Source organism: Cnephaeus nilssonii (genome assembly GCF_951640355.1).
Source record: "Cnephaeus nilssonii genome assembly, chromosome: 19".
In the NCBI taxonomy this organism is placed as follows: Eukaryota; Metazoa; Chordata; class Mammalia; order Chiroptera; family Vespertilionidae; genus Cnephaeus; species Cnephaeus nilssonii.
The window spans coordinates 24,709,415-24,729,341 of record NC_137090.1 but is presented as its reverse complement, the minus strand read 5'-3'; the positions used below and the strand labels follow the sequence as shown (position 1 = coordinate 24,729,341).

The 19,927-nt window shown below is 51.3% G+C and overlaps 2 protein-coding genes across 2 annotated transcripts; both read left to right on the top strand.

The window, feature by feature from the left end:
• Positions 1–3,645: 3,645 nt before the first annotated feature.
• LOC307115646 (olfactory receptor 4D2) lies at positions 3,646–4,581 on the top strand (the record flags this gene model as incomplete). The annotated part of the gene is made up of 1 exon (XM_079798950.1): positions 3,646–4,581. The coding sequence occupies one exon, from the start codon at positions 3,646–3,648 to the stop codon at positions 4,579–4,581; it is 936 nt and encodes a 311-aa protein (XP_079655076.1).
• A 3,941-nt stretch (positions 4,582–8,522) lies between these two features.
• EPX (eosinophil peroxidase) lies at positions 8,523–19,622 on the top strand (the record flags this gene model as incomplete). Its single annotated transcript, XM_079798669.1, is given in 14 exon segments — positions 8,523–8,560; positions 9,190–9,335; positions 9,338–9,457; positions 9,556–9,649; positions 9,892–10,067; positions 10,263–10,380; positions 10,499–10,628; positions 11,552–11,758; positions 12,913–13,231; positions 14,832–14,992; positions 15,370–15,625; positions 16,079–16,249; positions 18,259–18,496; positions 19,045–19,622. Coding segments are annotated over 14 exon segments (2,376 nt in total). The 3' UTR covers positions 19,247–19,622.
• Between the last annotated feature and the right edge of the window lie 305 nt (positions 19,623–19,927).

Here is a 19,927-nt window from a genome sequence, read left to right as displayed (position 1 = left end):
GAAGTCCCCATAACTTTGGGCCTTAAAAACCAGAGGGGATTTTGGCTGAGTGACCCAGAGGCTGCTGAATCCCAGGTGTTCCTCTTAAAGGGCCCGCGCACAAACTTACAAGGTCTCGCTTCTTCTGGTCTCCAGTGTTAGGGGAGAGGGTGGTGGTGGTGGCGGGAACTCAGGGTTGGCTTTCTCCTAGGCGTGGGCGTGGGAGGGGGGTGCTCGCAATGATCATTGTTCCTGTGCTGGGGTCTCTTCTGTCCCAGGGCTGACTGGCAGCCATCTCAGCGTGGCCCACACAGCTTGCTCCACCCTGGGGATTCCCTGAGATCCCGCCCCATCCGATTTGCAGCCCCACCCAAGCTGTTTGCAACAGCTTTTCCATATCAATGGCCTGTCCTGGCTCAGGCTTCAGACTCTGTTAAAATTTTTCAAACAAGCTGCCGCTGATGACAGCGTGCCCCAAACCGTCAATAAAAAGTCCCAGACCCGGCTCTAGCACCAGCCTACCTTGCTTCACAGCTGGGCCTCGCCTCCTGCACACAGCTCTCCCACAATGGCAACAAGTACACATCTATCAACAACTACATCTAAAAATCAAAATAAAAAAAAAACACAAGAAATCTAATGAACAAAATGAACTGGTGAATAAAACATAATCAGAGGCATGGAAACACGGAACAGACTGACGAATCTCAGAGGGAAGCGGGGGAGAGGGCAGGAAGAGGTTAACCAAAGATTTTACCTGTGGACACAAACAGTAGGGTGGTGAAGGCCGAGGTGGGGTGGGAACCCGGTGGAGGGGGAAAATGGGGGGAAAGAAGGGGGACAACTGTAATACTCTCAACAATAAAGATTAAAAAATAAAAATATATTTATTGATTGATTTTAGGGGTGGGGAGAGAGAGAGACATCTATTTGTTGTTCCACTTCTTTATGCATTCATTGGTTACTTCTTATATGTGCCCTAACTGGGGATTGAACCCATAACCTTGGCATATGGGTATGACGCTCTAACTAACTGAGCTAACTAGCCAGGGGATGAATGCTAGCATTTTATAGATGATGTGAGTAGACTAGGATATGGATGGTGAATCAACATTGGGGGTCTGGTTGGCAAAATAAAGGACAAGGTTTACAGGGTAATAAGTTTCCTTTGTCGTACACAAACATTTTGCCACCTAAGTAAAGATTTTATATTAAGTTTAAAAGCGGAAGAAAAAGAGAGAGAAAGGCGGAGAAGGAGAAGAAAGGAAAGTTTCAAACCAGTTAATCTTGATGAATCCATGAGAGCGAACAGTCCGCTGTGCTGAGGAACAAGTCAGTGGTTCTCAATGTGTTGTCCCAGGAACAGGAGCGTCTGCAGCATCTGCGAGTTTGTTACAAATGAAAATTCTTGGCCTCGCTGTTGACCAGCTGAATGAAAAAGTCTGGGGCTGGGGCACACTAATTTGTTTTTCAACAAGCTTTGCAGGTGATTCAAGGATAAGAATCACTGGCCTAAGAAACAGGTTCTAAAACTCGCAGAGTCTGTTCCTTTTGAAGAGACTCTTGACCTTTCGGATCTTGGCCTGAGCATCCTACATTCCACAAATCTCTAAATGTTCATTATCCTTGGTACCTTTGGCCCCCAAGGAGGAACTCTCAAAGACTATGTGTTTTTGAGACATTTAGAAACTTTTTAACAACTCCCATTGCTCCTTCGGCCCCAGTGGTAATCAGCCCAGTCCTGCTTCCTGAGCCCAGTCCAATCGTTTCTCCCTGAAGATATTGCCTCATCCCCTGGGGTCACATCCATTGTGTACATGATGTATGGGCAGTGGGTCGGAAACTGAGGCTGCCGGAAAAGGATCTTCAGGAAGATATAAGTCCTGATGCCTCTCTCTCCTTCTGGGCTGAAGGCCTGTGAGAGAGCAGCGTTTCCCCAGCTGTAAATAGATCAGCTAGAAGAAGGATCTAGAAACATTTGCTGGGGAGTGGGGAGAATAAACACGTGACATGGACTTGATGGGAGTAAGTCTCAAATGTGGCGAGAGCCTCAGACAGTAATGCGGGGGAATGTGATGTTGAACCCTGATGCCTCAGGTTGCCTGTGAAAACCCAGGCTTTTAAGGATCGAGTGAAGAATTGGCCCTGTGGGTTAGAGGGAGGATGCTGAGAGCAAAGGGTAAGGAAATACACCATAAAATTCTCCACATAGTCACTTAAAACAGGATCACATAAATTGCCTACTAATACATTAGGTCAGAAAACGTAAGTATGTTTTTCTACCTTGAATTGATTTACAAAAGCTCTGTAGGGGACTTCTAAGAGTCTGAGTTTTAAGTTGTGGGCACCACACGACCAAAAGATTACAATGAGGGAGAAACAAGATCAGATGTGAGTTTAGAAAGATCACTTTGACAGCTATCTAGAAAATGGGCTGGAGTGCCAGCAAATGGAAGCAGAAGGATGAGACTAACAAGACTTCTAATAGATAATAGATTGCAGTAGGCAGCTGGGAGAGGATGGGAGACGGAGACGCGGTGGCGGGATAGGGAGGCCACTTAGCCTCTCATTTGTTACCCTCTATCTCTCATCTTCCATCCCCTTCCCCACTTTGGTCCTGTTCTCTCCCCACCACTTCATTACCTCTCCACTCCCTTCCTCCACTTGCTCTATTCCTTTATCTCACTTCCTCTTAATCTCCCTTCTTTATTCGACATCACCCTTTGTTTTCTACCCTTGTATTAAGTAACATATTTTAAAATTCTTATTCCTTTCAAAGGAGCTGAGTCCCCTGCAATACAATTTCATCATCATCTATTTCTTAATCCAGATAATCTCTCTTGTCTCAGTATATACACCATGCATGTCCTGTCTTCACTCAGTAAGGGGCCACCTACATTAGAAAGGTGCAGGGGGCTCACCCTATAGCTATTCACCCATGCAGCAGCCAATATCACAAGCTTTTTGAGTATTATCTATCAGCAAGATTGGGCAAAAATAAACTATAAGATCCACATTTATGTCTCTGGGAATTTACAATGAATTATGGAGGAAAAACACAGACACATGAAAAGTTCATCAACATTATAATGTGTTAAATGTTGCATGAAAAATGATGGGTAGAAAAATGTATTAGAGACAGGAAGAAGAGAGTGTGTCTTTGGAGTAGGAGGACTATACAGAGGAGAGTGATTATCATTTATTATTCCAGGCACTGTTCGAGGAACTTTATGTGTTACTTTATTTCGTTCCCTAGACTAGTCTACAAAGAAAAATTTTTATTCTCACCTTGCAGATGTGGAAACTGAGATCCAGAGAGATTAAGTAATTTACTGAAGGTCAAATCTCGAGGACATAGCAGCCCTGAAGTTTGACTGCAGGTCTGTTGGACTCCAAGTGTCTTCCCACTGCTTTATTACACTGAATCTTTGAAAGGCAGGTTGCATGTGTCTCTGGATGGCTTTAAGATCTCATAAATATTTATTCCAGCAGCAACTGTAAACTCTCCAGAGATAAGGTCACTTAATCAGCATCTGGTTATATGGTCTGCACATGAGGATGACCAAGATATGGACCTGGACAAATCGATTTAGCTCCTGAGCACTGAAAGTGACTTCATGTATCTACGTGTTGGTTCACTTTCCTCGGGTGTATGGAAAACACACCATGGAGTCAGGGAACCTCACCTGGATATCAGAATTTGTCTTCCTGGGGCTCTCACAGACTCGGGAGCTCCAGCTTTTCCTGTTTCTGGTGTTTCTGCTGGTCTACACCACCACTGTTCTGGGAAACCTCCTCATCATGATCACAGTGACCGCAGACTCCCAGCTTCACACCCCCATGTACTTTCTGCTTCGAAATCTGGCTATCTTAGACCTCTGTTTCTCCTCAGCCACTGCCCCAAAGATGCTGGTGGACTTCCTCTCTGAGAAGAAGACCATCTCCTACCTGGGCTGCATGGCCCAGGTCTTCTTCTTCCACTTTCTGGGAGGTGCCATGGTCTTCTTCCTCTCCGTGATGGCCTATGACCGCCTTGTTGCCATCTCCCGGCCCCTCCACTATGTCACCATCATGAACACTCAGCTCTGTGTGGGGCTGGTGGTGACAGCGTGGATGGTAGGTTTTGTCCACTCCATTACCCAACTGGCTCTGATGCTCCCACTGCCTTTCTGTGGCCCCAATGTCCTGGATAACTTCTACTGTGATGTCCCACAAGTGCTGAAACTTGCCTGCACTGACACCTCCCTCCTAGAGTTCCTCATGATCTCCAACAGTGGGTTGCTGGATGTCATCTGGTTCCTTCTCCTCCTGGCCTCCTACTTGGTCATCCTGGTGATGCTGAGGTCCCATTCAGAGCAGGCAAGGAGGAAGGCAGCTTCCACCTGCACCACCCACATCGTCGTGGTGTCTATGGTCTTCATTCCAAGCATCTACCTCTATGCCCGGCCCTTCACCGCCTTCTCCATGGACAAGGCTGTGTCCATCAGCCATACCGTCATGACCCCCATGCTCAACCCCATGATCTACACCCTGAGGAACCAGGAGATGCAGGCAGCGGTGAAGAGATTAGGCAGACAGCGACTGGTTTGTAAAAAGGAGTGACGGTGGGCAGGTCACTTCTCTTTGGCTTTGTTTTCCTTTTGTAGAGTGGACAGAGAGCTAGTATTTCTTCTCTTCATAACTTGTGGATATGTTGTGAGGGTCATTGTAGAAATGAGCGAGTTCTGAAACTAAGCAACTTACTCAGATTTTTAGGCGAAGGAAAATTTCTTTGTTTTTTATTGTGATATATGATTTGAACACTCCCATGACAATAAAGTATATTCCCATGGAAACATTCTGGAAAGTCACTCCCTCCTTTCCACCTTCTTGATGGACAGTTTCCTTCTGTGATGATAGCACTTCTCCACAAGAGCAGTTCTATCTTCTGTATTTTGACCTCCTTTCCCAATTCCCCTTTTGGCCGTTGTCCAGAGTGATAGAGCAAGTGTAGAGCCTGGAGACTTAGCCCTAAATTACGAGCCCATGTTCCATTATCTACCAAACTTTTAACCTTGGCTGAGCCACCTGGCCTCTCTTGCACTCATGGTTTCTTTCTTACTGAAGTGGCATAAAATAATATCTGTTCCTACAATCTCACAGATTTGTTATAAGATTCAATATGAAGTAAATCATCGAACCTATGTAAGGATTAATGTTATTGTTACTATTAGGCCTGGCATTTATCCTTTCATCAGTTGAGTAGTGTTTTGGAAGTAGGGCAGAAATTCCTAAGTGCAGTGAGGGAGGCATGGAGAGGGTGGAGGCTGAACTCCAAGGGGCCACGCAACTTCCCCAAGAGTGAGACAGAGAAGAGAAAGCACATAAATTCAGGGCATGTATGCAAGACTCTGACTTCTTACTGCTATTCCCCTACCCACCCCCATTTTCAGACTCTACACATCTTGCAAACAGGAATGGGAGGTCCATTCATTTGTTCATTCATTCATATTTGTGAATATGCATTTGGGACCTGATATAGTTTTCTAGGAAGGGCTCAATAACAGTTTGTGGACTCTTTATCTCCTTCTTCCCCCTACATTGATAGATATCCTCTCTATATCCCCCTTCCCTTTTCCCTCTCTCCCTCCCTACATTGACTTCGGCCTGTCTAGTCTAGGCATCCATCTGCTATCCCTCTCCCACTTCACTGTTGTGCCTGGTTTCCTCTCTGCCTTGGTCCCCCTTGCTCAAGGTACCCAGGGTGGTACTGGCTCCCAGGCCAGCTCTCCAAGACCCCATAGTAAGTTTTTTCTGGTCTTGCTAAAAACAGAACAACCAGCCCTAGCTGGTTTGGCTCAGTAGACAGAGTGTCGGCCTGTGGACTGAAGGGTCCCAGCTTCGATTCCTGGTCAGAGCACATACCTGGGTTACGGGCTCGATCCCCAGTAGGGGGCATGCAAGTGGCAGCCAATCAATGATTCTTTCTCATCATTGCTGTTTCTACCTCTCTCTGCCTCTCCCTTCCTCTCTGAAATCAATAAACAAACAAACAAATAAATAAACAAACAAAACAGAACAACCTGCCTCTCTCAGGAGAGTCCTCAGCACCGGAACATGTACATACACACACACACACCTGGCCTGCCCCAGCCTCGACCCAGTGTGAAGCCACCACTGTTTGACCTCAGTGTTCTTGGACCCCATTCCCAGGAACCCCTGGGAACAGGAGCAGGCCCACCAGGCCCTGAGCCCTGCTCTACTGTAGCTGTCTCCATGGGGCCGTTGGAGCTGAGAGATAAAGAGATCCAATCAGGCCTGTGGCCAACAGCCCCACTGTGGCCAGAGGACAGTTTTTGTGAAAGTGGTTGCAGAATGCTGAGGTTTTGAGGTGGGCAGGGGAGGGCGGGAAGAAGGTTCTTGGGTATTACAGCTGAAAGATGCCAGGGAGGGAAGGCTCCCTCATGGTCTTGGGTCTGAGCCTCAGCCTGGCAGGACCAGTCTCTGCAAAGGTGTCCACTGACCCGGGGCTGGCCTGACCCAGGGCGAACACTGCCCCTGACCAAAGGCACCAGGTCCTACACCATGTGACCATTTGGAGTTATAATTTGTGTTTAAAATTTAAAACATTGAAACAGAATGCAAACTGCCAAGTATAATATTTTTAATTGTAAATTTTCATACATGGCGATTTTGCTGAATTTTGAATATCTTTGCCGTTAAAACTTATCTTTTTAAAAATGTTTTTTATTTTAAAAACCCCCCAAAAATCGAGAAAACAGAAACTGGCCTGGCAGGGGTGGGGGTGGGAGGGTGCTGTGTGTGGAGGGTTCAGGTGGCTGGAGCCAGGGGCAGGGTCCTGTGGGGGGGGCGGGCAGCAGGAAGCAGGCTGAAGGGGCAGGAGTCCAGGCGGCAGATGCTAGCGTTCCCTTTGGTCTCCTTGCCTGCATTTCTGCCTGCCAGTCCTGCCCCAGCCGTGCCCAGGAAACCTGCCCTCCAGAGACTGGTTGTATAGGGCCCCTCGGCGGTCCCTTTCTATCTGCTTGTCTCTCATCAGCACCTCCAGCGGATCAGCCAACATGGCAGGCAGGATCTAGAGCCCAGGGCCCTGTCTCCGGCTTGTCCCAGTAACCTGCAGCAGCCCACCGCTGTGGCAAACCCCTGCACACTCACTATTGCTGAACTCGAGTCCTCTCGGAGGGCAAGCAGAGCTCACTCTGAGTTTTCCTTTGCGGGTGCTGGCAGGTAGGCAACCTAGGTCCCGCCCTGGCGGCCAGCCTTCTGGGAGTACCTGGCTCCCTGAGGTCCAAAAGGGAAAGCACATTTGAGGAGGAAGCTTCCACTTTTTAACTCTCTCTCCTTCGGGAGGCTCACGGTCCCTGGGTCACAGATGTGGACACCGAGGTCCAGGGAGTTGGTGTGATTCACCCCAAGCCATGCAGGGGGTAAGCGCACTTTTGGCAACTCCATGAAGACTTTCCATCCGGGCCCCCTCGTCAAGGGAGAGGCGCCCCTGCTGGAGATAAGGAGATAAGATCAGGAACTGGAGCTTGTGAAAGGGATTGCTGAAGGGGCTGTTTCAAGAGCAACTGTCAGGCCAGGGCGTTGGTGTGGGAGGAGGGGGCTGTCAAGGCGTGGGGCTGGGTTTAGGTAGGGCATGGGGGATAGAGGGTGGGAGACAAGGACACTCAGACAGGACTGGCAGGCAGAAATGCAGGCAAGGAGGCCAAAGGGAACGCTGGCATCTGCCGCCTGGACTCCTGCCCTTCAGCCTGCTTCCTGCTGCCCGCCCCCCCACAGGACCCTGCCCCTAGCTCCAGCCACCTGAATCCTCTACACACAGCACCCTCACACCCCCACCCTGCCAGGCCAGTTTCTGTTTTCTCAATTTTGGGGGGGGGGTTTAAAATAAAAAACATTTTTAAAATGATAAGTTTTAATGGCAAAGATATTCAAATTCAGTAAAATAGCCATGTATAAAGTAAGATTTGTACCTAAAAATATTACACTTAGCAGTTTGCATTCTGTTTCAATGTTTTACTTTTTAAACACAAATTATAACTCCGGACAGCTCTGCTGGGAGGGTGGAGCAGGGACAGGGATGGGCAAGTCCACCTGAAGAAGCGGGGAGGACAGGCAGGCTGCAGAGCTCAGCGGGGTGATTCTGGAGCCCAGTATGGAGAGATGAGCACGGGTTCCCCAGGTAGACCAGGGTGGGGTGGAAGCAAAGGGCGAGCCTGGCTCATCCAGTGGAGGGAACTGCAGGAGGAAAGATAAGAGGGTATGAGAGGGCCTGTCGCTTGAGGGGAAAGACCGACTGGGGTGTTCTACCCTTAAGATATGGAAATGAAGGCTTAGCCTAGGTGGCACAGTTAGTGACAGAGCTAGACCCAAACCAGGTGGCTCTGAGCCCCTGCAGCAAGCCTCCTCCAAGGAAGCTACTGCTGATCAGCCCGACAGGAAGTCAGAATTTACGCCTGCTACTCAGCGCCCACCTACTACTGCTAAGCACTTAAATTCGAGGAGGAGCACGAAGCCCGACAGGTCCTCAGCTGTTATGGAGGATGGAGGCGGCTGCCATTGCTCTGCTGGGTGCTTTACTGTGACATCTCACTGTGTCCCCAGATGACCTCATGAAATAGCCCCTTACTTTTCAGGCCCTGACTCAGTCATCACCTTACCTTCCACTGGCATCTTGGAGAGAGCTGGTAGGGTAGGCAGTAAGGGGCAGGAGCTGAATCATTCATCTTACATCATGAATGTACTCAACAAACATTGAGCACCTACTGAATGCCAGGCCTTGTGCTGGGGGGGGGGGGGGTATAGGGAGATAGTACAGTGAGGCAGACCCAGTCTCTGCCCTGTTGGGCAAGGAGAGGAGTGTTTCCAGTCATCTGGCCCAAGTCCCGTGTTAGGGATGTGGAACCTGAGTGTAGGTAGTGACCATACAACTAGTGAGTGGCAGGACCAAGCCCAGTCCTCGGCTGAGGCAGGCTGTTCCTCGGGCACCCAGCGAATATCCCCTGAGAGACATGTACAGGGTCAGTGAACTCGGTAGCAGAGAGGGTGGGACGCGGTGACTGGATAGGAGGGAAGGAGGCCCTTAGGCTAGTTGCGTGGCAGGGTGGGGTGGGGATTTCAGTCTCACAACGCCCCCACCCCCCATCCCCATCCCCCATAAGAGGGAAGTTCTAGAGCTCCACCTCAAGAGGTTGGGCTTCTGGGGCCCAGAGCTCCCCTGCCCCACCCTTGGGCTGGATATAAAAGTCCCTTCCCAGCTACTTCCGAGGAGGAGCAGGAGGGGAGAGGTCAGCGTGGGGCCCTCCGGGTGAGAAGGGAGCAGGAGGGCCCGCCAGAATGCACGGCTCGGGTGTTGCTCGTGTGGCTCGCTGTCCCGCTGTGGCTCAGGGTCTCACTGTGGAGAGGAAGCTGCTCCTGGCCCTGGCAGGGCTCATCCTCACACTCGTCCTGGCCCAGCCTTGCGAGGGCACTGCCCCAGGTAATAGCCCCTTGGACAGCCCCGGAGAAGGGCAATGGAGGGGGAATTGCTTGGGCCTGGGGGGCTGTTGGACCCTGAGTCCCCTTCCCTCTGAGCAGCTTCCCCCGGGGCCGTGGAGACCTCGGTCCTTCAGAGCTGCATCACAGAGGCCAAATTCCTGGTGGATGCCGCCTACAATCAGACTCAGAGGCGGTAGGTCTGCGTCTGGGGTCTGTGTGGGCCTGGGGAGGGTCGATGAGGGAGGCTGGGCTCCAACCAAGGTCATCTCACCCATCACCCTGCCCCTGGGCACCACGGGGGCAGTGCCATGTTGGTAGAGATCCTCCCTTCCATCCATCTGTTCACACTGCCCCGACTGCCCACTGCCTGGGATGGGGCTCTGCTGGGTGGCTCTGCTTCCTTACGTCAGCTCCCCCTCCTCCTCTTCTGGGCAGCATCAAGCAGCGCCTTCGCAGTGGCTCTGCCCGCCCCACGGACCTCCTGTTCTACTTCAAACAGCCAGTAGCGGCCACCAGGACAGTCGCTCAGGCTGCCGATTATATGCACGTGGCCTTGGGGCTGCTGGAGGAGAAGTTACAACGCCAGGAGCCCAGCTCATTCAATGTCACTGGTACCATGCTCCCCACTGAGGCCCCGGCTGCCCTGGCCTGGGAGTGGAAGGCAGGCAGGAGGGGGAGGGGGTGCTCAGCTTTGAGGTGTTGGCAGGGGAGAGGGTAAAGGGATGGGAGGGAGGTACAGAATAGTCCACCTCAGGAAGGTGCCAGGTGCCTGGATCCAGGGCCCTGCCCACCTGCTTCACCCCCAGATGTGCTGACGGAACCCCAGCTGTGGCTGCTGTCCAAGGCCAGTGGCTGTACTGCCCAGAAGCAGGAAGAGAAGTGCAGCGACGAGTACCGAACCATCACGGGGAGATGTAATAACAGGTGGGAGCGAGGGGCTGCCCCTGCCCCGGGGGAGCCTCCTGCCCTCACCACCCCTCCCTAGACGCTGAATGGTCTCCACACCGGAGCCCTGCTGACCCGAGCGCACCCACCGCTGCAGGAAGAGACCCTGGCTGGGGGCCTCCAACACCGCTCTGGCTCGCTGGCTGCCGGCGGAGTACGAGGATGGGCTGTCGCTCCCCTTCGGCTGGACCCCTGGCAAGAGGCGCAATGGCTTCCTCCTCCCTCTTGTGAGTAGGGACTGAGGACCTGGAGGATGCTTGATCTCTGCTAAACTTGGGGGTAAGGGGAGAGGGGGGAGGGGGTAAAAGCACAGCCCAGAGTCAGCCAGCAGACTGGAACCCAGGCTCTCCCTCTGGCGGGCTGGGTGACTTTGGGCAGGTAATAGCACTGCGTCTCGGTTTCCTCATCTGTAAAATGGCAGTAAAACCTGCCTCATGTTGCTGGCATGAATATTAAATAAACACCCATATATGATATAATTTGTTAATGCCAGCCATTATCGTATTTTTTTCTGAAAGAATTAGTGTCAAAGTATCTTGCTAAATACAGGGGTGAGCAAAAGTAGGTTTACCGTTGAGTATGAATTTAAACAGAATTAATTCTTGTATTATTTATTAATTATTGTATTACTAATTTGTATTACAACTATAAACCTACTTTTGCCCACCTCTGTATAGAGCTATACATCTTAATCTAACTACATCTATTGATCTGTGCTATTTCACACTTATCAATTTCTATTCATATGTCAATATAACAATCAACATCTATTAATTTTTCTTCTATTGATCTATCCATTCTCTCTCATTATCCATTACCTAACAGCCAATCCATGTACCTATCAATCATCTCTATCATCCAGTTTTCCATCAGTTTATAAATTGATCTATCAGTTTGACGTAATAACCTCTCTGGAAGTGCTGGTGGAGTCTGAGCCAGCCAACCTGGCCTCTCCCCTTCCCTTTCCTCCTGGAGCCCTCAGGAGCCAGGCCAGAGCCCATCCTTCTGGGAATGACAGCCAGGGGGTGGGACAAAGTAGGAAAGGGGAGGAGAGACTGTGTTAACTCGGGCAGAGGCAACCTGCAGCCCCCTGAGTCCTGGGCTTCAGGGTCCAGAGCCCACCCCTCACACTGACCTCTTTTCCCACCAGGTCCGGGCCGTCTCCAACCAGATCGTGCGCTTCCCCCAAGAGAGGCTGACCTCCGACCAGGGCCGGGCCCTCATGTTCATGCAGTGGGGCCAGTTCATCGACCACGACTTGGACTTCACCCCCGAGACCCCAGCCAGAGTGGGCTTCTCTGCAGGCGTTGACTGCGAGAGGACCTGTGCCCAGCTGCCTCCCTGCTTCCCCATCAAGGTACCCCCAGCCCATCTCCCAGGCTCCTGGCCTCCATGCTGGGCCAGAGCTGGGGTGGGCATCTGGAAGACTTAAGTACCATCCTTAAGGCGCTGTCCGTGACGCTGGAGTATCAGACAGAGACAGGAAGCACAGCCCGCTATGCACTCCAGTTCTTGGCGGTTTGAGGGGTGGGGGTGGGACAATCTGCCAGGAGGTTCAGTGCAGGCTTCAGGGAAGGGGAAGCAATTGAGAGACTGGCTTTGACCCGTAGGTCTGATCCTGACGGTGGGAGCCTAGGCTGCTGTTTTGGAAGCCTTTAGGGTCCCTTAGCTCTCACCTTCTCTCCTTCCCGGGGTGGGTGGTGAGCAGGGAGCTATCCTTCAGGCTGAGAGGCAAGGGTGGTGTGGAACACCAGAGAGGAAAGGATGCACTCCAGGGAGCAGAGCCTCTGCTAGGGCGGGGGCGTGGGGGCACCCCTCCACACACACCCTCACCCCCTGCACTTGCCCTGACAGGTAAGGGGATCTCCATGGGGCATGACCTGTGAGGGCCCCTGGCTGGCTCCTCCCTGAGGCAACTTTGCCCGTTCTTCAAGCTCTGGCTCAGGGGGCACCTCCTCTGGGAAGCCTTCCCGAAACTTCCTATTTCACCTGTCACTTCTGGCTTTTAGACCAAGCATAGCAAATGGCACATCAATTCAGAGTCACATTCTCTACATATGTGTCTGTTTTCAACTGAATTGCGAGCTTCCTGCAACCTGTACTGGGTTTTGCTGATTTTCGTATCTCCAGAGCACCCAGCACAGAAAGGTGCTTAGGAAATATGTTGAATTGAATGGAATGAAAGGAGCTCAGGCCTGTCAAGAGAACTAGGTTTCAATATTTCCTCTCCTGCTAACTAGTTGTCACTTCCCATCTCCAAGCCTCAGCTTCCCCACTGGGAAAATGAGGATCTAAGGTTTCATCCATTTCTAATCTTTCATGAATCTGTGATACAAAGCACTAAGGACATTCAAACTGACCTGGTGAGCAGTGTGAGTCTGGATGAGTCAAGGAGGTGCTTCCTGAAGGAGGAGACTTTTAAGCAAGGTTTTGAAGCAAGTGCGGGAGGACCAAGAAGGATAAGCTTGCTCTTAAGGGGCCCCAGTGTCACTGTCTCCTCTTGCCCCTCAGATTCCAGCCAATGACCCCCGAATCAAGAACCAGAAAGACTGCATCCCCTTCTTCCGCTCGGCAGCCTCATGCCCCCAAAACAGAAATACCATTCGAAACCAGATCAATTCACTCACCTCCTTCTTGGACGCCAGCATGGTGTACGGCAGCGAGGTCTCCCTCTCCCTGCGCCTTCGCAACCGGACCAACTACCACGGGCTACTGGCCGTCAACCAGCGCTTCAGAGACAACGGCCGGGCCCTGCTGCCCTTCGACAACCTGCACGATGACCCCTGCGTCCACACCAACCGCTCCGCGCGCATCCCCTGCTTCCTGGCAGGTCAGGCTCGGGAAGGGGGTGTCTTCCTGGGGTACAGCCAGCCCGGGGTTCTGGGTTTGGAGGCCAAGCGGGGAGGCGGTGGGGGTACAGGTCTTCAGACTTCAACATGAGGCACACCATAGTACAGATCCACGTGTAGTTGTCGCAGGACCCGTAGGTTGTTGGGAGTCCCTTTGCAAACGCCTGTTTATCTCCAGCAGTGCTGACTTTTAGAAAGGTCCTCCCATTGTGATCCAACATCCACCTATTGCTCTTCGTGTTTCTGGGACTGCAGAGAAGGAGCTGTCTATCTGTCACTCACTAACGGCCTCTTTACTTGAACGAAGCTTTAGTTCCACCTACTTTTAAAAAAATCTTCTCTGGGTAAATTCCCTTAGGTTTTTACTCCCCACCCCTCATCCCCAACTGCTGCTAGACACTGGTACCTGGGACCTTCTTCCAGATGCATAATTGGAACCCTCCTCGGGCTCTTTGCCCCCATGTGCTGGTTGATACGGGCATCCTTCCTGGTGGTTTAAGATACTTAAATGTGCCCTCTCCCATCTTATAGCAGCCGTGACAGGAGGCCGCTGTTATCACCCTCATTTTACAGACGAGAAACTGGGGCTCAGGGAAGATGACTAATGTGTCCAGAGCACAGAGTTCAGACGGCAGAGTCCACAGAGGGCACTGCGGTCAGTTAGTGTCCAGGTCTGTGCTCTGTCCACGCTGTTCCACCGCCTTCTTCTCAGGGAGTTGGCTCCAGCCCCCCCCTTTTTAAAGACTGTATTTTTAAAAAATTTTATTGATTGATTTTGAGAGAGAGAAACATCTCAAAATTTGTTGTTTCATTGGTTACTTGTATGTGCCCTGAAAGGGGATCAAAACCACAACCTTGGTGTATCGGGACAAGACTCTAACCAGCTGAGCTACCTGGCCAGGGCAAGATTGGTGTTTGTTTGTTTTTTTGCACTCTCATGAGAGGCTTACTGAAAAGTGGATTAAATAAGACCTTGTACAAAAGGAATTATAGTTCAAAGCCAGCAAATGACTGTAAGGCCACTTTCAGGAATTTACTTTGCCTCCTGGCCTCTAGGAGAAAAGGTCTATCTACAGAAAGAGGCTCTGCCCAACCCTCCCTCTTGCATGATAGCAATTCCAAAGCTGTGAAAGATCCCGCCTTCGATAGAGAACATGCACACGGATGCAGTTCCTTGGGATAGGGGCTTGTGGTCCCCAAGTCAAGGTTCCTAGAGTCATCCGGTCTCTGTACCAGCTGTGGATCTGGCCATCTTGTGGAGTAGAATCATTTGGCAACGACTTTCCTGCCCGAAGCTGGCAGCTGCCCTGAGCTTTTCTTCCCACACTGGCACCTGTTCCAACCTCTTAAGGATGCAAGACCCCACTGTCTTCCCGCTCCTGGCCTGTCGTGTTGGGGAAGAGGGTGGTGGTCAGTGAGTGGCCTCACAGCTGAGGAGATGGAGGCCGAGTGAGGGCCAGGAGCCTGACACAGGTCAGAAAGTCCCACCACCTTTGTCTAGTCCCCAGAACTCTGTCTGCCCCAGCAGAAAGACATTTCTCTGGGAAGAGCTATGGTGACTCTGAACTTGGGGTTTTCAAGGTGACTCTCGATCAAGCGAAAACCCCTCGCTGACAGCCATGCATACCCTCTTTATGCGAGAGCACAACCGGCTGGCTACCGAGCTGAAACGCCTGAATCCCCAGTGGACTGGAGACAAGCTCTACCAGGAGGCTCGGAAGATCGTGGGGGCCATGGTCCAGGTAGGCAGCCCGGGGTCCCAGCATCCCCTAGAGAAAATCTGGCATGAGAAGCATCTGGAAAAGTGGCTCCCACCTTCCTTAACACATCCTCGGGGATGTGCCTCAAGTAAGTCAGGCCTGAGTGTGTATGCCTGAGATCTGACCTGTACCCTCAATTCCGCCACCAACTCATGGTGTGAGCCTATCCATGTCATTCAGCCTCTCTGGGCTTCAGTATCTCATCAGCCAATGGGAAATTAATGTTGTGACATCTGGCATGATAGACATTCAAGAATTTATGTCTGAGGAGCCCTTCGAAAAGCCAAAGGTCTGTCCAAAGGTAAAGGAGTGGGCTAGGCAGCCGCTAAGGTCATTTCTTCCGACGTCTTCTCTTCTAGATCATCACCTACCGAGACTTTCTGCCCCTGGTTCTGGGCCGGGCCCGGGCCAAGAGAACCCTGGGGCGCTACTTGGGGTACTGCTCCAATGTGGACCCTCGTGTGGCCAATGTCTTCACCCTGGCCTTCCGCTTTGGGCACACCATGCTCCAGCCCTTCGTGTTCCGCTTGGACAGCCAGTACCGGGCCTCAGCACCCAACTCACGGGTTCTGCTCAGCTCTGCCTTCTTTGCCAGCTGGCGAATCGTGCATGAAGGTGACCAGGTTTTCCAGAGGCAGATGGGAGTGGGGTTGGGGAGCACACCCCCTTCAGTTGGGCCAGGCCTACTGCCAGCTGCTGCTCAGGCCACTGCTAATCATCTCCCCAGGACAGTGAAAACAAGGCAGGGGCCACCAAGACCCTCAGTCATGGGTCTCCCATCCCCTTTGGGATTAGGGATTTCTAAAAGGGGAGGAGACTGATGTCAGACTGGTGGCTTGTGGGCCTGAAAGAAGCTTGCCTTCCACTCCTTTAAGAAGTAGGGGTTACCCCTTACCCTGACAGCACCAGCTCTCTTCATGTCCACCCAGGCCTCTGCTTTCTGAAATAATCATCATAGAATAAAAGTGACTGGCTTACCCAGCGCTGAGCTACTTGGGCCTCCTGTGATGACTCAGGGGCTTCTCAGAGATTGTTCCAATCTGTGCTGCTCACATTCCCCGCCACCAGGTGGCATCGACCCCATCCTCCGAGGCCTCATGGCCAGGCCCGCCAAGCTGAACCGGCAGGATTCCATGTTAGTGGATGAGCTCCGGGAACGGCTGTTTGAGCAAGTGAGAAGAATCGGGCTGGACCTGGCGGCTCTCAACATGCAACGCAGCCGGGACCACGGCCTCCCAGGTGAGGGGCTGCCCACCCCTTCGCCAGGCGTGGCTTGGGCCAGGGCTGGTGGTGTGGTGGGGACAGGTTTCAGAGCAGGTCCTGGGTGCCTCCTTTCTGACCGGGACTGTCTACAGTCTGTGCTGTGGCTCAGAGGCAGGCAAGGCCAAGGCTGATGCAGTAGAACATTTCTCAGACCACCTTTTTGCTGTCCTGCCACATCTCCGTCTGTCGCAGGGTCTGTATCATTAGGTTCACAATAGGACCAGGCCTTGGGCACGGGAGATGAACGAAGGTGGTCTGGAATTTCCAAGTAGAGAGAAACAGATATAAAAGGCAGGGATGAGCTGCTCCATTCCCCAGCACCCTGGCAAGTTCCAAGGAGAAAGGCTCAAGTTCCAGGGACAGAGAAACTGGCTCTAAGTGGAGAAAGGCCGAGCCTGAGAGGCAGGGAATGGGTGGAGTAAAACGAAGGCTGCCTTGGCTGCTTGGTGAGGACACAGGAAGCTTTATCCCAGGGAAGAAGACAAATTAGGCACTTTCATGGATATAACTCATTTAGTCTTTCCAGTGACCTCGGTCATTTTATAGAAAAGGAAATAAGCTCAAAGACATCCAGTAATTTGCCCAATGCCACATAACTAAGAAGAAGTAAAATGTGAATCAAATTCAGAATTTCTCCTTTCTTCCCCCTGTTCAACCCACCATGTCAGGGGAAGGCTTTGACCACCACCTTGCTCCTCTCCCTCTCCACACCTGCTTTCCTGTCTACATACAGCCTGAAGCCCCATCTGCCTCAACTAATCTTTGTGTTATAACAGAGTGGGAGGGCTGTCTACTGCACCTAACACAGCACCTGGCTGGCACACAGCAGGCACTCAGGAACCAGTTTCTTTCCTCCATTATACTTGGGTGCTCCCGACGAGCTGTGGGTGCCCCCTGCTGGAGAACTGAGGTGTTTAACCACTCAAGTTGCCTCAAAGAGATATTCTGTTCCCCAAATACCTGTTCCCTGAAAGCCGTCCCAGAAATATTTTCCTGATACCATCTCTTACAGTCTATTCGAATCCCTTCCCAAACCCAACACCAAATTTGGAATGGGAAGATATGGTTTGAAGTCCACTTACTAGTAAAAGTCATGGTTGCTTAAGCTCAACAGGTATCCACTAATAAAATGGTAATTACGAAGGTGTTGTGAGGATCCTGAGAGATATGCACGCACCAGAGCTTAGTAATGGTAAAGCATGACATGGCTTTCCTTTGTTCAGCTGGGGGATGGTGTTGTGAGCTGTAGTTCAGTGGATGAAGTTGGGCTAGTGTTCCTTCAGATTATGGCAAAGCCATCTCCTATGTTGATGTTCCCACACATCATGTGGCCTGATCCTGGTGTGAGATCCTGATAGCTGAGAAATCAGCATGGCTAGTCTTTGGAAGTTTCTGAGTAGGTGAAAAATTCAAATAATTGCTTTATTGAGATATAGTTAACATCTAAAATTCACCCTTTGAAAGTATACAATTCAATGACTTTAGTATAGAGTCATGCATCGATCACCGTATCTAATATCTTTCATTCACAAAAGAAACCTTGTAATAGCAGTCAATCACCATTTCCACCCCAGCCCCTGACAACCACTAATCTACTTCCTGTCTCTACCTATTTGCCTAGTCTGGACCTTTCATATAATGGAACCATACAGCATGTGGTCCTTTTCAGAGTAAACTTGATCCCTTCTTTTCATTTCTTGCTTTGTTCACTCACTTATTTCATTCATTCATTCTCAAACCCGATCGAGTCTTTTGTGTCCTGGGCACTGTCTTGAGTGTTACGCACTCCTCAGTCTGATGCACACCGAGCATGGCTGCCCGCTGGCATTTGGTCTTTGGCTCAGGGCCTCTTCTGCCTGCAGGGCTCTTGTTCTGCCTGATATTGCCAGACCACAGAGCTCTCAGGAGAAATGTGGAGAGAAGCAGAAGCTAATGGGAGGACAGCAGGGGTAAGACCGAAACTGCTTCTGCCCCCTTCTCCTCAGGGTACAATGCTTGGCGGCGCTTCTGTGGGCTCTCCCAGCCCAGGAATCTGGCACAGCTTAGCCGTGTGCTGAAAAACCAGGATTTAGCAAGAAAGTTCCTGAATCTATACGGGACACCTGACAACATTGACATCTGGATTGGGGCCATTGCAGAGCCGCTTTTGCCAGGGGCCCGTGTGGGGCCTCTTCTGGCTTGTCTTTTTGAGAACCAGTTCGCAAGGGCCCGCAGTGGAGACAGGTAAGTGACCCGACCCTAAAGAAACTAGCCCCAGAGCAGGGAAGAGAAGCACTAACATTTAAAGATCCAACAATGGAGGATAGTGCTCTTTTTAGCTTCATTTCTTTCAAATTCACAAGATCTGAGACCAGGAGGCTCCTGGAGAGCTTGGTCAGAGGGAGAGACCACTGACCCAGGAAGGCTGATGCTGCCTGAGCTGAAGGCACCTTTAACCCAGGAGACTTCTCAGCCTCCTCACTATTCCAGGCTAAAGGATCCCGGAAAACATGGGCAGAAAAGGCTAAATCTGGTTTCCCTCCTATAAGCTTGTGGTTTAAGACTGGACTTCTTATTTGGATTTGACCTTTACCTATCCAGCCCTGGCCACTTAAATTACTAGGCCTTTAATACTGGGCAATTTACTTGACCACTGAACTGGTTTCTTCATTTATAAAATAGGAATAATACCTATTTTGCAGGAACTTTGTGAGGATGGAATGACATAATGTACCTGGCACACAGCAGGTGCTCATTATACCTTCACCCACATTTCTCGACTGTCTTGGCAGGTTCTGGTGGGAGAAACCAGGTGTTTTCACCAAGAGGCAGCGCAGGGCCCTGAGTCAGATCTCCTTGTCTCGAATGGTGTGTGACAATACCGGTATCACCATGGTTCCGAGGGACATCTTCAGAGCCAACACCTACCCCCGGGACTTTGAGCACTGCAGCAGAATCCCCAGGTTGAACCTGTCAGCCTGGCAAAGCAAATGAGGCTTCTGCAGGTAAGGGGAGGCCCTCCCCCAAGAGCCCTGGGCTGGGTCAGGCCCTCACTTCCTTCCCCAGATGGGATGGCGGAGTCCTCTTAGGCCTCTAAGCAGGGGCAACAGAACTTGTCGCTGGGGACAAGGTACTCTTTCCATACAGGGATTCCCAGTATGCTAGCTTCTGGGCTGATAGTTAATCCCACCCAGGGCCTAGAACTTTGGGGGAGAGGGGTAGGAGCATGGGTAGGAGTGTCCAGCTAGCCTTGGCTTAGTCATCAACACCCTAAAACAGCTCATTTCTGGATGTCCAGCAATTCCTCACATGTCCACTTCTGCTGCTTCCACAGGCCTCCATCCCAAGCCTCCAACCTTGGAGACAGGGAACCAGGGAAGACTACAAGTTTACCCTCCTCCCCGCACCCCCCCTGCCCCCCCAACCCCCACCCCCAGCAACCATATCCTGCTGATGCTTTTGCTGGCAACAGCTCTGAGTTTGTTCTTTGGCTGGAAGTGAGAGCTAGGGTGTCTAGCAGCAATGAGCCCATCTGCCTTGGGAGCCAAGCAGGGAGGTCTTGAGGCCTACGCAAGAAGTCACCTGGAGGGTTTCCAGCCACGTTCTTGTATTTCCCAGCCCATCCTTGACCTCTGTCCCTGCCTCCAGCCACCCCAGAGTCCTCCTCGGGAGCCT